General features: G+C 52.5%; 1 protein-coding gene across 1 annotated transcript in view; it reads left to right on the top strand.

Moving 5' to 3' along the window:
* INPP5D (inositol polyphosphate-5-phosphatase D) overlaps positions 1-18,939 on the top strand; it is a 134,934-nt gene that overhangs the window by 95,301 nt on the left and 20,694 nt on the right. Inside the window, exons 11-18 of the mRNA XM_060106077.1 lie at positions 1,388-1,490; positions 3,793-3,989; positions 4,399-4,516; positions 8,792-8,888; positions 9,429-9,567; positions 11,069-11,177; positions 11,346-11,434; positions 16,031-16,112. Coding sequence (XP_059962060.1) covers positions 1,388-1,490; positions 3,793-3,989; positions 4,399-4,516; positions 8,792-8,888; positions 9,429-9,567; positions 11,069-11,177; positions 11,346-11,434; positions 16,031-16,112 — 934 coding nt within the window. The remainder of the gene's footprint in view (positions 1-1,387; positions 1,491-3,792; positions 3,990-4,398; positions 4,517-8,791; positions 8,889-9,428; positions 9,568-11,068; positions 11,178-11,345; positions 11,435-16,030; positions 16,113-18,939) is intronic.

The following is an 18,939-nucleotide window of genomic DNA, read 5'->3' as shown; positions in this document are numbered from 1 at the left end:
CCAGAACTGGCTGAGAGGGTGAAAGGGACTGGGAGGAATGATAGAGAAGGAACTGGGAAAAACAAGGAAGTGGGGGCCAGACAGGTGGGGGGAGGCAGAAACCTGGCTGGGCATCGTGCTGGGCACATGGGCAGAGGTCCAAAACCCAGTTCTGCTCATTGCCGCAAGCTCAGAAGGATGAGGCCCAGCAGTAAACCGAGGCACTGAATATTGAGCCATTTGTAACTAAAAGCAGGTTTCCATAAAGACAGCCGTCACAATTCTTCGTGAGCTGCTTTCTTCAGAGGGAACTTAGATTTGCAATTAGATTGAATTATATGAAATTGCCATCTACGTAGGTCTGAGACAGTCAAACATTGGTAATTTCATATGGTGCAGCCTAAAACTTTGGGGCATGCTTGTTTGGTCACCCTGCCCTATTGAACTGTAAGCTACGAGAGGGCCACGTCTACTTTGTGCCCTACTGTGTACCTAGGACAACTAAATGAAGACTATTAAGAAGGCTACGACAGCCTTTGTGTGTTCTTTCCTTTTTAATTAGTTTCTTTGATTTAAATTTTCTTTCATTACATAAGTAATCTAATTCTCATTAGTGAAAAAGTATACAAATCAACAAAAAGTTTAAAATAGAAACACCCCTATACCACTAGTAATCCTTGGACTCTATCTTTCAGGATGGTTTTTGTTTGTGTTTTTTTAATACAAATGCAGTGGTGCTGTTCATAGTGTTGCTTTTTTTTTTTTTTTTTTTTTGCGGTATGCGGGCCTCTCACTGTTGTGGCCTCTCCCGTTGCGGAGCACAGGCTCCGGACGCGCAGGCTCAGCGGCCATGGCTCACGGGCCCAGCCGCTCTGCGGCATGTGGGATCTTCCCGGACCGGGGCACAAACCTGTGTCCCCTGCATCGGCAGGCGGACTCTCAACCACTGCGCTACCAGGGAAGCCCTGTTCATAGTGTTTTGTCACCTGGTTTTTCATACTAAACAATGTATCTTGACCGTCTACCCTTGTTGATGAGGTACCTCTGCCCCCAAATTTTTAAAGCCTGTGGTCTTCTATCATATGGATGACCCATAATACAGTTAGTAATTCACCTCCTAAGACTGGACACGAAGGTTTCTAATATTTTCTGCTGCAGTCCCCACGACGTAGTCGGGTCTTCAAACAAGTCCCTGGTTCTTTCCTTAGTCAGGTCCTTGCAGTGGAAGGGCTGGGTCAGAGGGAAGCCGCTCTCTTAAGACCTCGGACACGTATTTCCAGATGGCTCTCCTGGAAGTCCACACTGATCTGCGCTCCCCTCAGTTTTCTCGAAGCTGACCAGTCCTTTGAAAGTATCATGTGCAGGGAGGCAGAGGCCTGTCTGAGTCTGTCTGCCCTTCAATCCCTAGAAGAGAGAAGGCTTCTGCCAGCTCCTCCAGCAGATGAAGAACAAGCACTCGGAGCAGCCGGAGCCCGACATGATCACCATCTTCATCGGCACCTGGAACATGGGTGGGTCCACGTGCCGCCCCGCCTCCAGGCACCTCCCCTGGGGCTCTGCTTTGCTGCCTCAAGCATCCTTGCCTGTCTCCCCCCCACCCCCAGTCCCGAGACCTGGGTACCCATCCTGAGACAAGGGGTAAGAGCAGCAAGCCCTGGGATTCTCATACCCCAAGTGCAGCTGAAATGGGTTACGTTGCTTGTTGAAACTGGAAAGTCTGAATATATGGGTGAAGAGACTCTTGGGCACCTGCCAGCCTGGGGCAGCTTGCCAAGGGGCTTCAGTCCTGGAAGGAAGAGCTCCTTTTTTGATTTGGGCTGCCAGGTTGATTGAGCAAGAAAGAGAAAGAGAGATGATGCCTAGTTGAATTTGAATTTCATATAGACAACAAATTATTTTTTAGTATAGGTGTTTAGCTAGAAATAAATACATACATACTAAATATATATTATGCTAAATATATATACTATATATATATACTAAGTATATATCATATACTAAATATATAAATATATTATACTGAATATAAATTATACTAAATAATTATTTAGTGTAACTATTCGGCTAGAGGTAAGTGCAAATATACACCAAATATGCATTGTACTAAATATACACAGTATATACTTAGATGCTAATACAAATTTTTATACTAATATGAATTACACTAAATAATTATTTAGTGTAAATATTCAGCTAGAAATTTTAAAAAATTAAGTAGATACAGAATGTCTAGTTAATTTAAATTTTAGACAAACAGTTAGTGCATGGGACATACTTATTCTAAAAATTATCCATTGTTTATCTGAAATTTGAATGTGACTGGGCATCTGTCTCGCCTACTTTTGTCTAGAGCAGAGTCAGGACCACCTCCCAAGGCAGCACAGTGTCACCCAGCAGCCCCCCAGGAGGAAGAGGCTGAGCAGAAGCCCTTCGTGGAGGGGGAGGGAGACAATCCGAAATAGAAACGCAACATGGGACTCCTGGCCTGTCGCTTGGTGGAGGAGGGGCTGGCGTTCCAGGAGGAAAGTCAGGAGTGCTGCCCACCCCGATTCCACCAGACCCAGTCTCCCCAGACCTGCAGGCCCAGAGATTCCAGGGGCCACGGCAGCGCTGAAGTAGAACCCTTGCCCAGTTCCTGTGTGCTTCTCTCCCCACCAGTGTTTCTTACTGGCCGCCTGATTTCCTCAGCTCTCACACTTGGGGGTTCATGCACGTGGGCACCGGCCCCTTCCCGTTTTTCCCTCTGCGAGCCTGGACGTCTTAGATTTGGTCGGGCACGGTTCAGGCCGTCCAGGTGCACAGCTGCAGGGGGTGCCCTTCATAGGGCATGAAGGAGCTGGCCAGGGTCCTGCCTCACCAGGGCGGCAGGCGAGGGTCTCCCCGAGCAGAGACCACCAGGCCCCAGGGTAGGTGCCCCCATCCTCAGCCACAGTGGGAGCAGAACTCGGCGGCAGTCAAGTCACTCCGGTTCTTGGCTTCTTGGCACTTGTGAACCAAGAAAGTTATCTCTTGGAGAAAAACGTTTACTCAACCTCCAAGGGCATTTTGAGGGAAATCAATCATTACCATCGTTTCTTTATTGAGCTGTTTCAGCCCAGCTTTTGAAATGGCACTGGGGGGGCCTCCATGCTCTTCCATTTCTCTGGCTAACTCCCGCACATCTCTTGGTTTTCGGCTGAGATGTCTCTTGTGCAATGAAGGCACTGTTGTCTCCTAACCATGGGTTAGAAGCCTCCATGCTAAACTTGTCAGCCTACAGCGTTCTCTCACCACCAATGGAATGTAAACTCCTCGAGGCCTGTGTCTCAGTTATCACTAAAGCCCCAGAGACTAGGACAGTGTCTGACATCTTCTGCTACTAGTTCAAGTTACAGAATCTTCAGGTGTTTCTAGTCTTTGAAACTTAACTTTATCTTTACAAAGAAATGTAACTGAGGGAATTACCTGGCAGTCTAGTGGTTAGGACCCTGCACCTTCACTGCTGAGGGCCCGGGTTCAATCCCTGGTCAGGAAACTAAGATCCGGCAGGCTGTGCAGCGCAACCAAAAAAAAAAAAAAAAAAAAAAAGGCGTTGCTTTAAAACATCAGTATTTAAAAAAAAAAAAAACTAAAAAAAAAAGAAAAGAAAAGTAACTGAGTTCTCACCCTCCCTTACATCCTGGGGGATGATAGTACCTAGTTCTTTAAGGTATATTTCATTGGGTGAACTGAATGGTTTCCAGTGACTATGTGAACCTCTCCCACCCCCCACGTCTGTTTTGAATTCTCCTGATGTACCTCTGACTCACTTGGTGTTGGGTTTTGCTGTTGAAGGTAACGCCCCCCCTCCCAAGAAGATCACGTCCTGGTTTCTCTCCAAGGGGCAGGGAAAGACGCGGGATGACTCTGCTGATTACATCCCCCATGACATTTACGTGATCGGCACCCAGGAGGACCCCCTGGGAGAGAAGGAGTGGCTGGAGATACTCAAACACTCCCTGCAAGAAATCACCAGCATGACTTTTAAAACAGTGAGCAGTGGCCACAGCCCTGGGTGGGACTCCGGGGCAGTAGGCTGCGCAAATCAGGAGCATCTCAGAAGCAAGAATGTGCTCAGTGGTTCCCCCTGGCTTCCAGGGCCAGAGAGGAGCACCTGTATCCAGAAATTAATGGTGTCCGTGAGCATTGCTCATCACTGGGGTCCTCCCTCTTCCCTGCCTGAGCTTGTAGGTCATCTTTACTTCATCGAAATCTCATCTGTGCCGGCTCTCATCTTTAAGACACTTTGTCTCATCTGTGAGGCATCCTTTGGAGTACCCCAAAGTGTAGGGACTACAGACAGGGTGCCCCACACCTGGGGCGAGGGATGGGTGTGAATCTCTTGCTCTGGGGTCAAGCACTGTGTCTGGCCCCGGGTCACAGCCTTGTCCTCCCTGCCAGGTCGCCATCCACACCCTCTGGAACATCCGCATAGCGGTGCTGGCCAAGCCAGAGCACGAGAACAGGATCAGCCACATCTGCACCAACAACGTGAAGACGGGCATCGCCAACACGCTGGGTGAGCAGGGGGGCTGTGTTCCATGTAAGCTCGCTCCTGCCGACGCTTGCGTGTCCATCCCACCCGGGGTGGGTGGTCCTCCCAGCCTAAACGTGCTCGGGGTCTACACCAGTGCTTCTGGGCATCTGGCAGAACGTGGGTTCTGACTCAGTACATCTCAGGAGGAGCCCGACATTCTGTGTTTCCAACGAGCTCCCAGGTGGTGTCCGCACTGCTAGCACACGGACCCTACCTTGAGTGTCACGGACCGAGGACAGGGGTTGACAGACATGCTGTGAAAGGCCAGGTAGTGAGTATTGTAGGCTTTTCAGTCCACGTGCAACTCCTCAGCCCTGCTGCTGACACACGAGAGTAGCCACAGACAGCAGGAACATGAATGAGCACAGCCGTGTTCTAGAAAACTGTATTTACGAACAAGTCATGGGTTCAGTTTGGTCACAGACTGTAGGGTATGATCCCTGGTCTAGATCTAGACAGACTCAGGTTGGAGATGGTAACTTTGGTATCAGCTGTGAGCCTGTGGGGACCAGTCATGGTGCTTCAGAGAACTGAAAACAGCAGAGGGCTGCATGCCTGTGAGTGTGAGTGTGAGTGTGTGTGTGTGAGAGAGAGTATGTGAGTGTGTGTGTGTGTGTATGTATGTGTGTGTGTGAGTCTGTCAGTCTTTCAGTCTGTGTGTGTGAATCTGTGTGTGTCTGTCAGTGTGTGTGTGTGTGTGTGTGAATCTGTCAGTCTGTGTGTATGAGTCTTTCAGTCTGTGTCTGTGTGTGTGTGTGTGAATCTGTCAGTCTGTGTGTATGAGTCTGTGTGTGTGTGTGTGTGAGTCTGTCAGTCTGTGTGTGTGTGTGAATCTGTCAGTCTGTGTGTATGAGTCTGTGTGTGTGTGTGAGTCTGTCAGTCTGTGTCTGTCTGTCAGTCTGTGTGTGTGTGTGAATCTGTCAGTCTGTGTGTATGAGTCTGTGTATGTGTGTGAGTCTGTCAGTCTGTCAATCTGTGTGTGTCTGTGTGTGTGTCTGTCACTGTGTGTGTGAGTCTGTCAGTCTGTGTGAGTCTGTCAGTCTCTGTGTGTGTGTGTGAGTCCGTCGGTCTGTGTGTGTCAGTCTGTCAGTCTGTGTGTGTCTGTCAGTCTGTGTGTGTGTGAGTCAGTCTGTCAGTCTGTGTGTGTGTGAGTCCGTCGGTCTGTGTGTGTCAGTCTGTCTGTGTGTGTGTGTGAATCTGTGTGTATGAGTCTGTGTGTGTGTGTGAGTCTGTCAGTCTGTGTCTGTCAGTCTGTGTGTGTGTGAATCTGTCAGTCTGAGTGTATGAGTCTGTGTATGTGTGAGTCTGTCAGTCTGTCAATCTGTGTGTGTCTGTGTGTCTGTGTGTCTGTCACTGTGTGTGTGTGAGTCTGTCAGTCTGTGTGAGTCTGTCAGTCTCTGTGTGTGTGTGTGAGTCCGTCGGTCTGTGTGTGTCAGTCTGTCAGTCTGTGTGTGACGGTGAGTGCCTGAGGGCAAGTGCAACCACATGGGGGGCCATGGGTGGAGCTGAGGGCGAGGCCAGCGGTTTCTGGTGGCTGGTGTCAAGGACAGGACAGAGCCTCAGAGGTAAGAGGAAATAGAATAACTGCTGCAATTGAACGTGAAAAGCGCTCTCAGCCTTTCCGCTGACAAACCGCAAGCTGCCCGCGTCCGCGCCCACCTGCCCTCCTTCCTTCCTGCGGCACCTGCCCTGCTCTGAAGCCCACGCCCTCTGCTGCCCAGGAACCTCCTCTGGTCCTCGATCCCCGGCTGCCTGGGCTGCCCGCCCCCTCCCACCAGCCCTTCCCCGTCCCTCAACGCGCTCCGACCGCCCGACGCAAGGCAGAAACACGCCTCGGCCGGCCTCCCCCCGGCCACAGCCCCAGCCCTGGTTCCTGGGACGGAGCCGAGTGTGCCCCCAGCCCCCCAGCAGGGCGCTGGGCCTGGGCTCCTGACCACTGCACACGGTGGCCTGCTCCCGCGGACAGACGGGCGGCGGCACGCTTTTGGGAGTGAGCGGCGGCAAAGCGTGTGTGGCGGAGACTAGAGCCGATCCAAGTACTACCTGAGACGGCGTCCAGGGGCCTCTCGGACAGGGGGGCATTGGGACCCAAGTCCGAGGGCAGAGGAAGGGTCCTCGTGGGAGGGGTGTTCCACGCAGGGGGAACAGCGAAGCCAAGGCCCCGTGGTCCCTGGGCTCAGCTCTAGTGGGTGATGGGACAAGGCCAGAGAGGGAGGCAGGAGGCCTGGGCAGTCGGAGGGCAGCTTGGAGGTGGAGGAGTTCCCCTGTACCAGTCCCTCCCTGCCTCCCTTCCCCCGTCTCCTGGGGCTGGTCTCCCCCCTTACCTCCCCAAGAATGGCTCCCAGCCATGGTCAGCACAGGGCAGGAGCTCAGTGAATGCTGGCTGACTGGCGGAAGATCTAAGACCTCTAGGAGAACTAAGACCTTGTACCCTGTGCAAGACCGTGTGCTAAATGCTTTCCGACTATTACTTAATACAGGCGCCCTGTGTGGTCAGGGACTGTCATTAGCCCCGTTCGCAGACAGGGCTCTGGAGGCTACAGTGATGTTCCCTAACCTGTCCAAGACCCTGTGACAAGGAAGTGGTGGGCAGGGATTTAAACCCAGGCCGCACTGCAGGGTGGGGAGAAAGCTGAGAGGAGGGGCCTCCTGGGGGAGGGGAGCAGGGCTGCCTCACTGCCAGGGGCAGCAGGATGGGGGTTGGCGTGGGGGGTGGGGGCGGGCAGGAGGCCCGGCTCGGCTCGGCCACTGGCTGGGCTGTGGCTCACCTGAGTCCCAAGGGGCACAGCCGGGTGATCTCCAGGGCCCTTTTGCTATCCAGCCCAGACAGAATGTCAGCCACCTGGGTGGTTTTAAATTTTGAGTACCAAATTCAAAAAAGGAAAAGAAAACAAGGGAAGTCAATTTTAATAATATATCTTATCAAACCTCATACGTTCAAAATATTACCATTTCAATAGGTATTCAATATAAAAATTTATTAGATATTTTACAGTCCGTCTTTCTTACCGAGGCTTACAATTCCGATGTGTCTTTTACACTTTTACATCTCAGTCTGGACCTGTACATCTCAAGTGCTCAGTACGTACGGCCCACAGATGCCGTGATGGGCGGAGCAGGTTCCCAGACTTCGTCATCTGTCAGAACCACCTAGAGCAGGGTTGGCAGACTTTTCCTCCAAAAGGCCAGAGAGTAAATATTTCAAGCTTTGCAGCTCATGCAGTCTGTGTCATAATTACTGGACTCTCTCTAGGGTCGTAACTGTGTTCCAATAAGACGTTATGTATAGACTCTGAAATTTGAATTTCATACAATTTTAATGTCACAAAGTGTTCTTCTTTTGATTTTTTCCCCAACTGTTTAAAAACATAAAAACCATTCTCAGCTGGCAGTGGGTCAGTGTCTGCCTAACCCCTGTCCTAGAGGACTTGTTAGACATGGATTACTGGCTCCCACTTCTGAAGCTCTGATTCAGCAGGTCCAGGGAGGGGCCTGAGATGTGTACTCCCAGCAAGTTCCCAGGTGGCGCTGATGCTGTTCTGGGGAACATAACTCTGAGGACCACTGGTCTCAGTGTGGGTTTTGGTCTCTCCAGGAAGCTGGAATTAGCTGGTGGGAGGCCACCTGCCCCCCAGCCCTGGTCTCCTCCTTCTGAATCTCCTTCTCAAGGTTTCTGGTTCCTTTTTTTTTTTTTTTTTTTTTGCGGTACGCGGGCCTCTCACTGCTGTGGCCTCTCCCGCTGCGGAGCACAGGCTCCGGACGCGCAGGCTCAGCGGCCATGGCTCACGGGCCCAGCCGCTCCACGGCATGCGGGATCCTCCCAGACCGGGGCACAAACCCGCGTCCCCTGCATCGGCAGGCGGACTCTCGACCACTGCGCCACCAGGGAAGCCCTCTGGTTCCTTTTAATGGTCCTGCTTGGGCATGTGGAGAAACTAACACACACACACTCCTCTTAGAGGGAGATGCCAGGATGAGTTAACACCAGTGGCCTCCTCCCTCAGCCCTGCCGAGAACCCCAAGGTTGCTGTCTGCTCATCCCATTTTCCTGTTGTCCTGGAGGAATCTCGCCCCCCAGTCCCTATGACCTGTCCCATCTCCCACCCCAGATAAAGCTGTTCTGCTTTCTTCCTTGGCCTCCACTTTCCCACAGCGGCTCTCTCCCTCCTGACGAATGACGTCGCTTCACCTTGATTTCCCGCCACTTGGCAGCTTTGCCCGTTTGATGCTCTGACTTCTTCCTCCCCCTCCGTTTAGGGAACAAGGGAGCCGTGGGGGTATCGTTCATGTTCAATGGAACCTCCTTGGGGTTTGTCAACAGCCACCTGACTTCCGGAAGCGAAAAGAAACTCAGGTAATGGAGCTCACCCCCCAGGAGCAGGGATTGGGGTTATTTGCCCAGACAGACCTCAAACCCTAAACACCATAAGGACAGCTCAGCCCTCAGCTGGAACCCTGTCCGGTCGGCCTCTAAGGGCTTTGCCTGTGTTCTCATCAAAGGCAACTACAGCTACATCCACGTGTGGCTGAATCTTGCCTGAAGGATGGAACAGACATCTCCCCGTGTCACTAACCCAGCAGACGCCACTCCATTTCTCAAGGGAAAACCTCATCTGGGGCGCCCTTACAGATGAAAGCGCATTTTGCCTGTTGGTGGCCCAGCCATGCAGACGGCCATCTAGAAGACTGATGATTCCGAGTCCCTGCGGAGCTGATGCTCCCGGGGCCCCGCCCTGCATTCCCTGTTCAGCCCAGAGGCTGCATAAGCGTGGTTTGCTGCCACAGGGCTGGAGATTTCAGTCTCACTCCCCGACATGTCCCCTCTGACTTCCTGGCACAGGCAGTAAGGAACCAAGGCCCCTGTGCTAAGCTGGCTGCTTTTTTGTTTAATTAGGCGAAACCAAAACTATATGAACATTCTCCGGTTTCTGGCTCTGGGAGACAAGAAGCTGAGCTCCTTTAACATCACTCACCGCTTCACCCACCTCTTCTGGCTCGGGGATCTCAACTACCGCGTGGAGCTGCCCACCTGGGTGAGGGGCCGCCCTCCTGGGGCTGGGGATGCGCAGGACAGAGGCCCCTTGCATTAGCTCAGGGCGGGGGTCAGGGAGACACACGACCGAGCTGAGCCAAGGCAGCTACTCCTCCAGGACTCGACACTGGTCCCATTACAGAGCCGCTGCCTTTCTTTACGGCTGGCCTCTGCTCACGCCTACTTGGCACATAACTGTCCTGGCCACCCCTCCTCACCACCTGTCTGCCGCTCTGGTCCTCTCGCTCACCAGCAGTGGCCCCTCGACTTGCCAGTCCCAGATCCCCAGGAAAGGCTCAAGTCTGCAGAGACCAGCTCCATTTTCTCCCCAAACCACGGGTCACCGGGTAGCCTAAGGAAGGCATTCCTGAAGTTGGATGCCCATCCATTGAGCAGCAGTCAGAGGGGCCACATGGCACAGATGGCCTTGTTCACTCGGGGAGGGCAAACGGGAGTGGGCAGGCATGGCCCCTGGACACGCCTGGAGCGAGACTCGGTTGCTCCTGACAGACGGGGCGGAGGCCAGGCGTGGGAGGAGAACCGTCCGCCCCTTGTGTACCAGGAATACGTTGGCACTGCTGTCTGTGAGGGGAGAGGGGACGGCGGAAACGGCCCTGATTTTACAGGGGAGAGAGGCTCCTGGAGCACCAGCGGCCTGAGAAAATGGCCTTGGGTCGGTTACAGGCCTCTGACAGTTGGGATTGAACCCGGGCCTTCGGTCTCCCCTCCCAGATGTTTTCCCAGCCCTCTCACATCCCTCGGCCTCCTCGGCCGCTGCCACAGCGACTTTTAGGGCCCGTCTGTGCCCCCCTCCTCCTCCCCGGCCACTCCCTCCCCGACAGGATGCTCCTCGGGAACTTCCCTTCTCTCCCTCCTGACTGAGCAGGCAGAGGGGAGAGGCGTGGACAGCGGCCCCACAGATCCTGACCCTTCACAGTTTAAGGGGCCGTCCACCCATCACTCCCCAGGAGGTCGGCCAGGTGCATTCGCCAGAGCGGAGGCAACGGAAGTCTCAGGAGAGAGGACAGCTGGATTCCAAGGAGGGCACAGCCCACCGATATCACACCGACTCTCGGAGTCCGAGCCCGGATCACGGAGGCCCAATGCCCATAGCTTCGGGGGCTGGGGTTTCAGATCCTTTTATGGCTTTACAACAGGCTCTCTCACAGAGAGAACAGACAGCAAGGGAGACATACCTACCCATCTAGGGAAGCCTTATAAAAATGATGCTAGAAGTCAGTACACAAAAATAGTATCCCTCTGTAAAGTTAGAATAGCCAGGAGCTCATGTTACTGAGTTGATATTTCGCTACGATTGCAGGGTTGTCCGTATAAAACGGTTGAGTGTAAATAAGCACCAGCCCAATGTCCCTGGGACCAGGGTCTAGTGCAGCTTCGGGGACTCGGGTCCTGGCGCGCCAGGCAGGAAGGTGGCGACGTGCCTCTTACCATGTTGGTGAAAGGGTTGTCTCACCAGTGGCTTGGCCGTGTCTTTGCTCCAGGAGGCAGAAACCATCATCCAGAAGATCAAGCAGCAGCAGTACGCAGACCTCCTGTCCCATGACCAGCTGCTCATGGAGAGAAAGGAGCAGAAGGTCTTCTTGCACTTCGGTGAGAACCGCCATCCTTCTCTCGCGGGCCCTCTCCCTCCAGCATTCTGTCTCCCCTTTTCCCAAGTATCCTCACCGGGGGAAGGATTATGCCTGGAAAAGAGGGCAACTTGGCCAGACGTGAAACATGGGAAATCAAAACTGAAACCGTGGTTTTGTCTGGTTTCAGAGGAGGAAGAAATCACATTCGCTCCCACTTACCGTTTTGAAAGACTGACTCGGGACAAATACGCCTACACTAAGCAGAAAGCCACAGGGGTGAGTCCTCTTCCTTGCCCTCCGTCTCCACTCCCCTTGCACACCTCATCCCTCTTTTGTCCATTCCCATAAAGGTGAACGGGAAGTGAAGAGCACCCTCATCCACTAGGTAACAAAAAAAGAAGTAAAACTAGAAATCATATGTTGATCGTGTCACAGAGCAAAACCCTCCCCTAAGGAGAGGCTGGGCAACCAGACATGCACACTGCAAGCAGTTGCCTCATGACGCTTCTGTCCGTGTGTGTGCGTGTGTGTGCGTGCGTGCGTGTGTGTGTGTGTATGTGTGTGTGCCACATCTTCTTTATCCATTCATCTGCTGATGGACACTTAGGTTGCTTCCATGTCTTGGCTATTGCAAATAGTGCTGCTAGGAACATTGGGATGCATGTATCTTTTTGAATTAGAGTTTTCTCTGGATATTTGCCCAGGAGTGGGATTGCAGGATGATATGGCAACTCTACTTTTAGTTCTTTAAGCAACCTCCATACTGTTCTCCACAGTGGCTGTATCAGTTTACATTCCCACCAACAGTGCAAGAGGGTTCCCTTTTCTCCACACCCTCTCCAGCATTTATTTGTAGACTTTATGATGATGGCCATTCTGACCAGTGTGAGGAGATACCTCATTGCAGTTTTGATTTGCATTTCTCTAATAATTAGTGATATCACTAATTAGTGATATTGAGCATCTTTTCATGTACCTGTTGGCCATCTGTATGTCTTCTTTGGAGAGATGTCTGTTTAGGTCTTCCGCTCATTTTTTGATTTGGTTGTTTGCTTTTTTGATATTAGGCTGTATATGAGCTGTTGGTATATTTTGTCTCTTTTTTAAGTCCTGTACTCAAATATATTTGCTAATCTGCCAAGTCAATCATTATGACGCAAGCTTCTTTGCTGCAGGACTTATCAGAGCCTTTACAGGTTTATGAGCATGTGGTTTTCTCTATGGGAAAATTCATGTGCCAAACTCAATTGGTCATGAAATATCAATTAATATCTTAGGAGACCACTTGTGTTCCACTGAACAGTGTTTGCGGAAACTGTAATAAAGCATCCCTTCATTCTTGTTCAACAGATATTTACCGATGACCTATGATGGTCTGGGCACTGTCCTAGGTCATGGGACATCAAAGATGAGTCAGATGTCTGCCCTCAGAGAGTTTGTAGTAGGAAAGACAAGACAAGATAAATACACAACGAACCAACCAGAGATAGAATATAATGCAGTGCCCAATGCTGTGAGGAGCGGTCACAGAGGGAAATGACCATCAGGGCAGGGAAGGATAGGGAAGGCTTCTTGAAGAGGGGCCGCTTGCGGTGCCTGAAGGGTGCTTGGATTTCGACAAGACAAGGGCTGAGGGGGCCTGATCCACTTCAGGTAGAAAGAATTGCCGGAGCAGATGCCAAGGCAGGAAATTCTGGCATCCATCCCCTTCTGGGGCCCAACCCAGGGGAGCCAGCCCCATGCCGGGTCCTGGGGGTTAGAGGTGCTGCAGTGATGAGCTTCCCTGGGGCCACTAGAGACCTAGGGAAATAGAGAGCATTCTGGGCATGACCTGGACTCAGGGGCACATGGGAGACTGGATGGAAGTGGGAGAGAAAGGCCAAGAGTTGGGGAGATGCCAGAAGAAAGCAGGAGTTAGAGAAAACACACACACACACTGAGAGGAGGAGAGCAGACTCAGGACTGCTGCCGTGACAAGGCTGAGACCCAGGGCAGGACACCTTGTGAGGTGCCCACTGGCTGCTGTGTGCCTGGGCTCGTCTGGTTTAAAGGCACCCTCAGGACAAGTCCCTGGGGGTACATTTGGAGGCAGTGAAGGGATGGTCTCGTTGGATTTGAATATGAGGAGAAAGAAACTGGGGCCTGAGGTGGCAGAGAGGGGGGTCCTTGATGCCAGGCAAAGCGTCTTCACCTGTTTGATGGACACCTGTTTCAGGAAGCCACTGCAAGTTCTGCTGAGGGGCTAGCAGTGTCATAGTGATGCCCAGAGAAGACTGGTCTGCGTCAGTGTAAAGGATGAGGATGATGCAGGCGACCAATGAGGAGGCCAGTGTGGAGTCTCCACCTGAGAAATAACTGGGCCTGAAGCAGTGGGGGGAGCCCATGAAAATAAAAGAAAAGGAGGAAAGCAGGATATGTTGATAGATCTGATTGACGTTGATAGAAACTGTGAAATCAGAAGGCAGGGCTGGCTCGGGGCAGGGGCGGGAAATAGAGCTTGTTTTCAGATTTACTGTATAACATGACTGGAAAATCCCAGAGAAAACATCCAGAAGGCAGCTGAAAACACTAGACTGATGCTAGGGCTGAGTTGTAGATTTGAGAGTTGTCTGCACAGAGAAGATGGTCAGATCCATGGGAGTATGTGAGGTCGCCAAGGAGTACATGGACAATGAAAATAGAAGAGCTGTGGACGGATTTGGGGGTCATCTCCATTGAGAGAGGCGAGGAAGAAGCAGAGACAACAAAGGAGACAGAAGAACCGTGTGTGGGGGTGGTGGGAGGACCCAGCAGGCAGCTCACAGCGTCACAGAAGCCGGGGCTGAGAGACTTGCCAGGATCCGTGGTCACCAGCATGGAATGTGAGTCAAGGAGAAGGTGTGTGGTCATTGGAACCTTGCACAAGCAGCTGGACTTGGGTTCAGGGATTGGGTGGACACTAAAAGAACAGTTGACATAGAGTCTTGGAGGTGAAATCCAGACTGCAAGAGGGTAAGGGTGGCTCTTTACCAAGAGTGTGCAGGTGAATCACTGGTGAAGCTTTTCAGAAATACAGATGCCTGGACCTCCTCCCCAGAGGTTCTGATGCAGCAGATCCAGGGGTGGGGCCCTGCTTTCTGGGTCTTTGTAAAGCTCCACCAGTAATTCACCAGAGCAGCCGATGCTGAGAACTGCATGTTAACAAGTAATAGTTTGGCAGCATCTATGAAATCTAAACATGCACCTACCCTATTCAGCAATTCCACTTTGTTGTATACCTGAGGGAAAGTAGTGCACTTGCTCACCCAACAACAGATACAAGGGTGTTTATAGCAGCTTTGTTTATAATGTCCAAAAACTGGGAACAACCCTATTTCCATCAACATTAGAACAGATTGATGTGGTGTATACATACAATGGAATACAAGTACACAATAAAACGAAAGAACTTGTACAAGCAACAGGGTGAAGAAGGTTGAAAGAAGCCAAATGCAAAAGAATATATACTGAATAAGTCCATGTATAAGTTCAAGAGTTGGCAAAATTAATCAATGGAGACATTAGCCCCAGTAGTGTTTACCTCTCAGAGGCAGTATTAACAAGGAAGGGGCCTGAGGGAACCCTTTGGGATGATGGACATTTTCTATATCTTGATCTGGGTAGTGGTTAAATGGGCGTATCCAAATGTAAAAGATCCTCAAGCCACACAGTATAGATCACTTCCTTTTTACTATATGTAGGTTGTACCTCAAGTTAAAAAAGAGTAAATGGGGGCCTCCCTGGTGGCGCAGTGGTTGGGAGTCCGCCTGCCGATGCAGGGGACATGGGTTCATGCCCCGGTCCGGGAGGATCCCACATGCCGTGGAGTGGCTGGGCTCGTGAGCCGTGGCCGCTGGGCCTACGCGTCCGGAGCCTGTGCCCCGCGGTGGGAGAGGCCCCAACAGTGAGAGGCCCGCATACCACAAAAAAAAAAAAAAAAAAAGAAAGAAAAAGAGTAAATGGAAAGTCCAAAAGTAGAGGCAGTGAAAATAGAACATTCTTGAAAGGAAATTGGCAAAAAGAAGAAAAGAGAAAAGTAATTGAAGACTCTTTTAGGATGAGAACTTCTATGTTTGTAGGCAGAGGAGAAAGAGCTAGAACTTAAGTGGAAAATGATATTCCTTAAGGAGGGTTGTTATCATTGCCAGTTTGCCTTGTCTGTCACACCCAGTGGGCATCTTGCTCACAGTGTAGCTTGGAGAAGGCTCATCACAGTACATGTTGTTTGAAAGATTAGATGAGTATGTGGAGGGGTGGATGGATATGTGGATGGGTAAGTGGATAGATGGATGGATGGATGCATGGATGCATGGATGGATGGGTGGATGGGTGGATGGATGGATGGATGGATGGATGGATGGATGGACACGTAGATGAGGGATAGATGTGTGAGTTGACGGGTAGGTAAGTGGATGGATGGATGTGTGAATGAGTGTGTGGATGGATGGTAAGTATATAGGTGGATGAATGGGTGCGGGGGGTAGCTGGAGTGTGTTATTAAAGTGAGTGGCTGGGTTGAATATACAGGTAGAGGGGTTCATCTGAGTCAGAAAAAAAAAGTAAGAGAATGTAAAAATACAAGAGATTCTGAAATAGTGAGGAGGGTAAGGAAGCACAGCCAGGTGAATCCATCTCATTCTAAAACAGGAGTCCAGGTACCTGAAAGTGTGGGGCGTGGCCATGGAGCCAGGACTTAAGGCAGGAGGAAAGGGTTTAAAGCCACCTCTGGGGAAATCCTATAAAAACCAGCAGCAGATGAATCCAGGATTACAGATGCAATGCCTCGATCTCTTCTTTTACTATGTATCTTTTAAAGTAGCATGCATTTTACAAAGCTTTGACTTTGACTTGCAGATGAAGTACAACTTGCCCTCCTGGTGTGACCGAGTCCTCTGGAAGTCTTACCCTCTGGTGCACGTGGTGTGTCAGTCCTACGGTGAGTGGCAAGTTGAGGGGTTTGACTGCCCTAAACTAAAGGACTCCAATCTATCTACCGGGTTCTTGCCCCGGTCCCGGAAGATCCCACATGCCGCGGAGCGGCTGGGCCCGTGAGCCATGGCTGCTGAGCCTGCACGTCCGGAGCCTGTGCTCTGCAATGGGAGAGGCCACAGCAGTGAGAGGCCCGCGTACCGCCCCCCACAAAAAAAAAAAAAAAGTTATCCAGCCCCGTCTCACCCCCGCAGAGTGGAGGTTTTCCTGCTGCCCAGTGGCCATCTTCCTGGCTCCCACCCTCTGTGGGGACCCTCAAATCCCCACGTTCAATTCAGGTCCTATAAAGTTGAACTGGTTTCCATTCCTTTCTTTTGTGCATGCCTTCTGCTGCCCAGAAGGGACCAGAGCAGCTACCCTGGGCTAGTTTAAGGCGCGCACCCTTCAGTCCCCTGGCCTCTGAGCTCTGTGCCCAGGAGGGACTTCACTCCCCTTTAGATGCACGGAAAGGCAACCCACTCCCACAGCCAAGGAACTGTCTGCTTCCAAACCTACAAAGGCCCCCATCCCACCCTCTGCACTCAGCCTCCTCACTTGTATGCCCCTCCTCATACCCCATCCACACCCGCGCTCTCTAGGCCTGTGACCCTTCCTGCCACCGGCCATCACCCCGGTCCTCTCTCAGCGCTGCCTCTGTCCCTCGTCCTGCAGCTCCACGAGTCCTGCCAATTCTGCAGTCGAGTCTGCCTTCCAGCCACCCTCTGCAGAAATTCAGGAGAAAGTGGTGGCTTGTGGCATTACTGCTTTTTGAGCCTAAATCCTGTTTTCAAAACGACCCTATCATGGAGGTTTGTAGAAGGAAGGAGGGAGACTCGTCTGCAAGTGGCATGGAGGAGCTAGGAGGACACAGCTGCTCCCTGTCTGGGCTGTGCATTAGCGAGGGAGAGGAAAGCCAGGCCTCGCCTGGGAGGCTGCAGTGACTTCCAGGAAGGGCCAGGTTTGAAACATGAAGGGAAAGTTTGAAGAGGTAAGGAATTTTGCTCACAGTATTTCATGGAATGCTGGAGGAGGGTCTAATGAGTTGTGAGTGGGCAGGAAATTGGGAAAGAAAAGGGGATGAATGTCCAGAGCTCAGGAAATGGGGGTAAACTTTGAGCTTGAGTCTCATGGTGGTGACATCAATAGCATGTATCAGTTATCTATTGCTGCGTAACAACTACCTTAATATTTGCTTATCATCCAGCAGGCTAGTTCAGGCTGCTGCTTCCTGGTCCTGGGCTTCCCAGCTGACAGTCCCGGATGTGGAAGTACTTTTTAGGTCTCTGCTTGCCTCACATTTACTAATGTCCTGTTGGTCAAAGGAAGTCACCTGGCCAAACCCAGACTCACTGTGGGAGGGTGAACCCCCAGGGCATGGTTATAGGGAGGCCACCTAGGTAGGAGTCCACCTCCCAGGTTTCAGGCACAGTTACTGTAGTGCCAATTCTATCACGGTCAATACGCATCTAAAGTATTTTTAAGAACCTTTTTTAAAACTCTGCTTGTCCACCCTTTAACTTCTCTTCTGTTGCCACCACAAACGTGTAGCCCCTCACTCAGCCTGACCCCTGCTCCTCCATCATCTCCCGCTTCACACAGCACCGGATCCTCACTGACCTCTTCCTGCCAAGGGCCATGCATGCTTTAGACCACTGCCCCTCCTACACACCTTTCCTCCTGTCTCGGGCAAGGGATGCCCTCCTCCTTGCCTGGATAAGCTTTTCACCTGGGCCCTTTGCTCCATGCTCTCCTTCTAGCCCAGTCCCAGCAACCCCACTGTCCCCAGTCCCAGCACCTCCACTGTCCCCAGTCCCAGCACCTCCACTGTCCCCAGTTATAGCACCTCCACTGTCCCCCGTCCCAGTATCCCCACTGTCCCCAGTCCCAGCACCTCCCCCATCCCAGCAACCCCACTGTCCCCAGTCTCAGCATCCCCACTGTCCCCAGTCCCGGCACCTCCACTGTCCCCAGTCCCAGCAACCCCACTGTCCCCAGTCCCAGCACCTCCACTATCCCCAGTCCCAGCAACCCTACTGTCCCCAGTCTCAGCATCCCCACTGTCCCCAGTCCTGGCACCTCCACTGTCCGCAGTCCCAGCATCCCCACTGTCCCCAGTCCCAGCACCTCCACTGTCCCCAGTCCCAGCATCCCCACTGTCCCCAGTCCCAGCACCTCCACTGTCCCCCGTCCCAGCATCCCCACTGTCCCCAGTCCCAGCACCCCCACTGTCCCCCGTCCCAGCACCTCCACTGTCCCCAGTCCCAGCAACCCCACTGTCCCCAGTCCCGGCATCCCCACTGTCCGCAGTCCCAGCATCCCCACTGTCCCCAGTCCCAGCACCTCCACTGTCCCCCGTCCCAGCATCCCCACTGTCCCCAGTCCCAGCACCCCCACTGTCCCCCGTCCCAGCACCTCCACTGTCCCCAGTCCCAGCAACCCCACTGTCCCCAGTCCCGGCATCCCCACTGTCCCCAGTCTCGGCATCCCCACTGTCCCCAGTCCCGGCACCTCCACTGTCCCCAGTCCCGGCAACCCCACTGTCCCCAGTCCCGGCACCTCCACTGTCCCCAGTCCCAGCACCCCCACTGTCCCCCGTCCCAGCACCTCCACTGTCCCCAGTCCCAGCAACCCCACTGTCCCCAGTCCCGGCATCCCCACTGTCCCCAGTCTCAGCATCCCCACTGTCCCCAGTCCCAGCACCTCCACTGTCCCCAGTCCCAGCAACCCCACTGTCCCCAGTCCCGGCACCTCCACTGTCCCCAGTCCCAGCAACCCTACTGTCCCCAGTCTCAGCA

This window comes from Mesoplodon densirostris, chromosome 8 (genome assembly GCF_025265405.1).
Source record: "Mesoplodon densirostris isolate mMesDen1 chromosome 8, mMesDen1 primary haplotype, whole genome shotgun sequence".
NCBI classification, from domain to species: domain Eukaryota; kingdom Metazoa; phylum Chordata; class Mammalia; order Artiodactyla; family Ziphiidae; genus Mesoplodon; species Mesoplodon densirostris.
The sequence above is the reverse complement of the archived record's forward strand: the minus strand, read 5'-3'. Positions and strand labels throughout refer to the sequence as shown.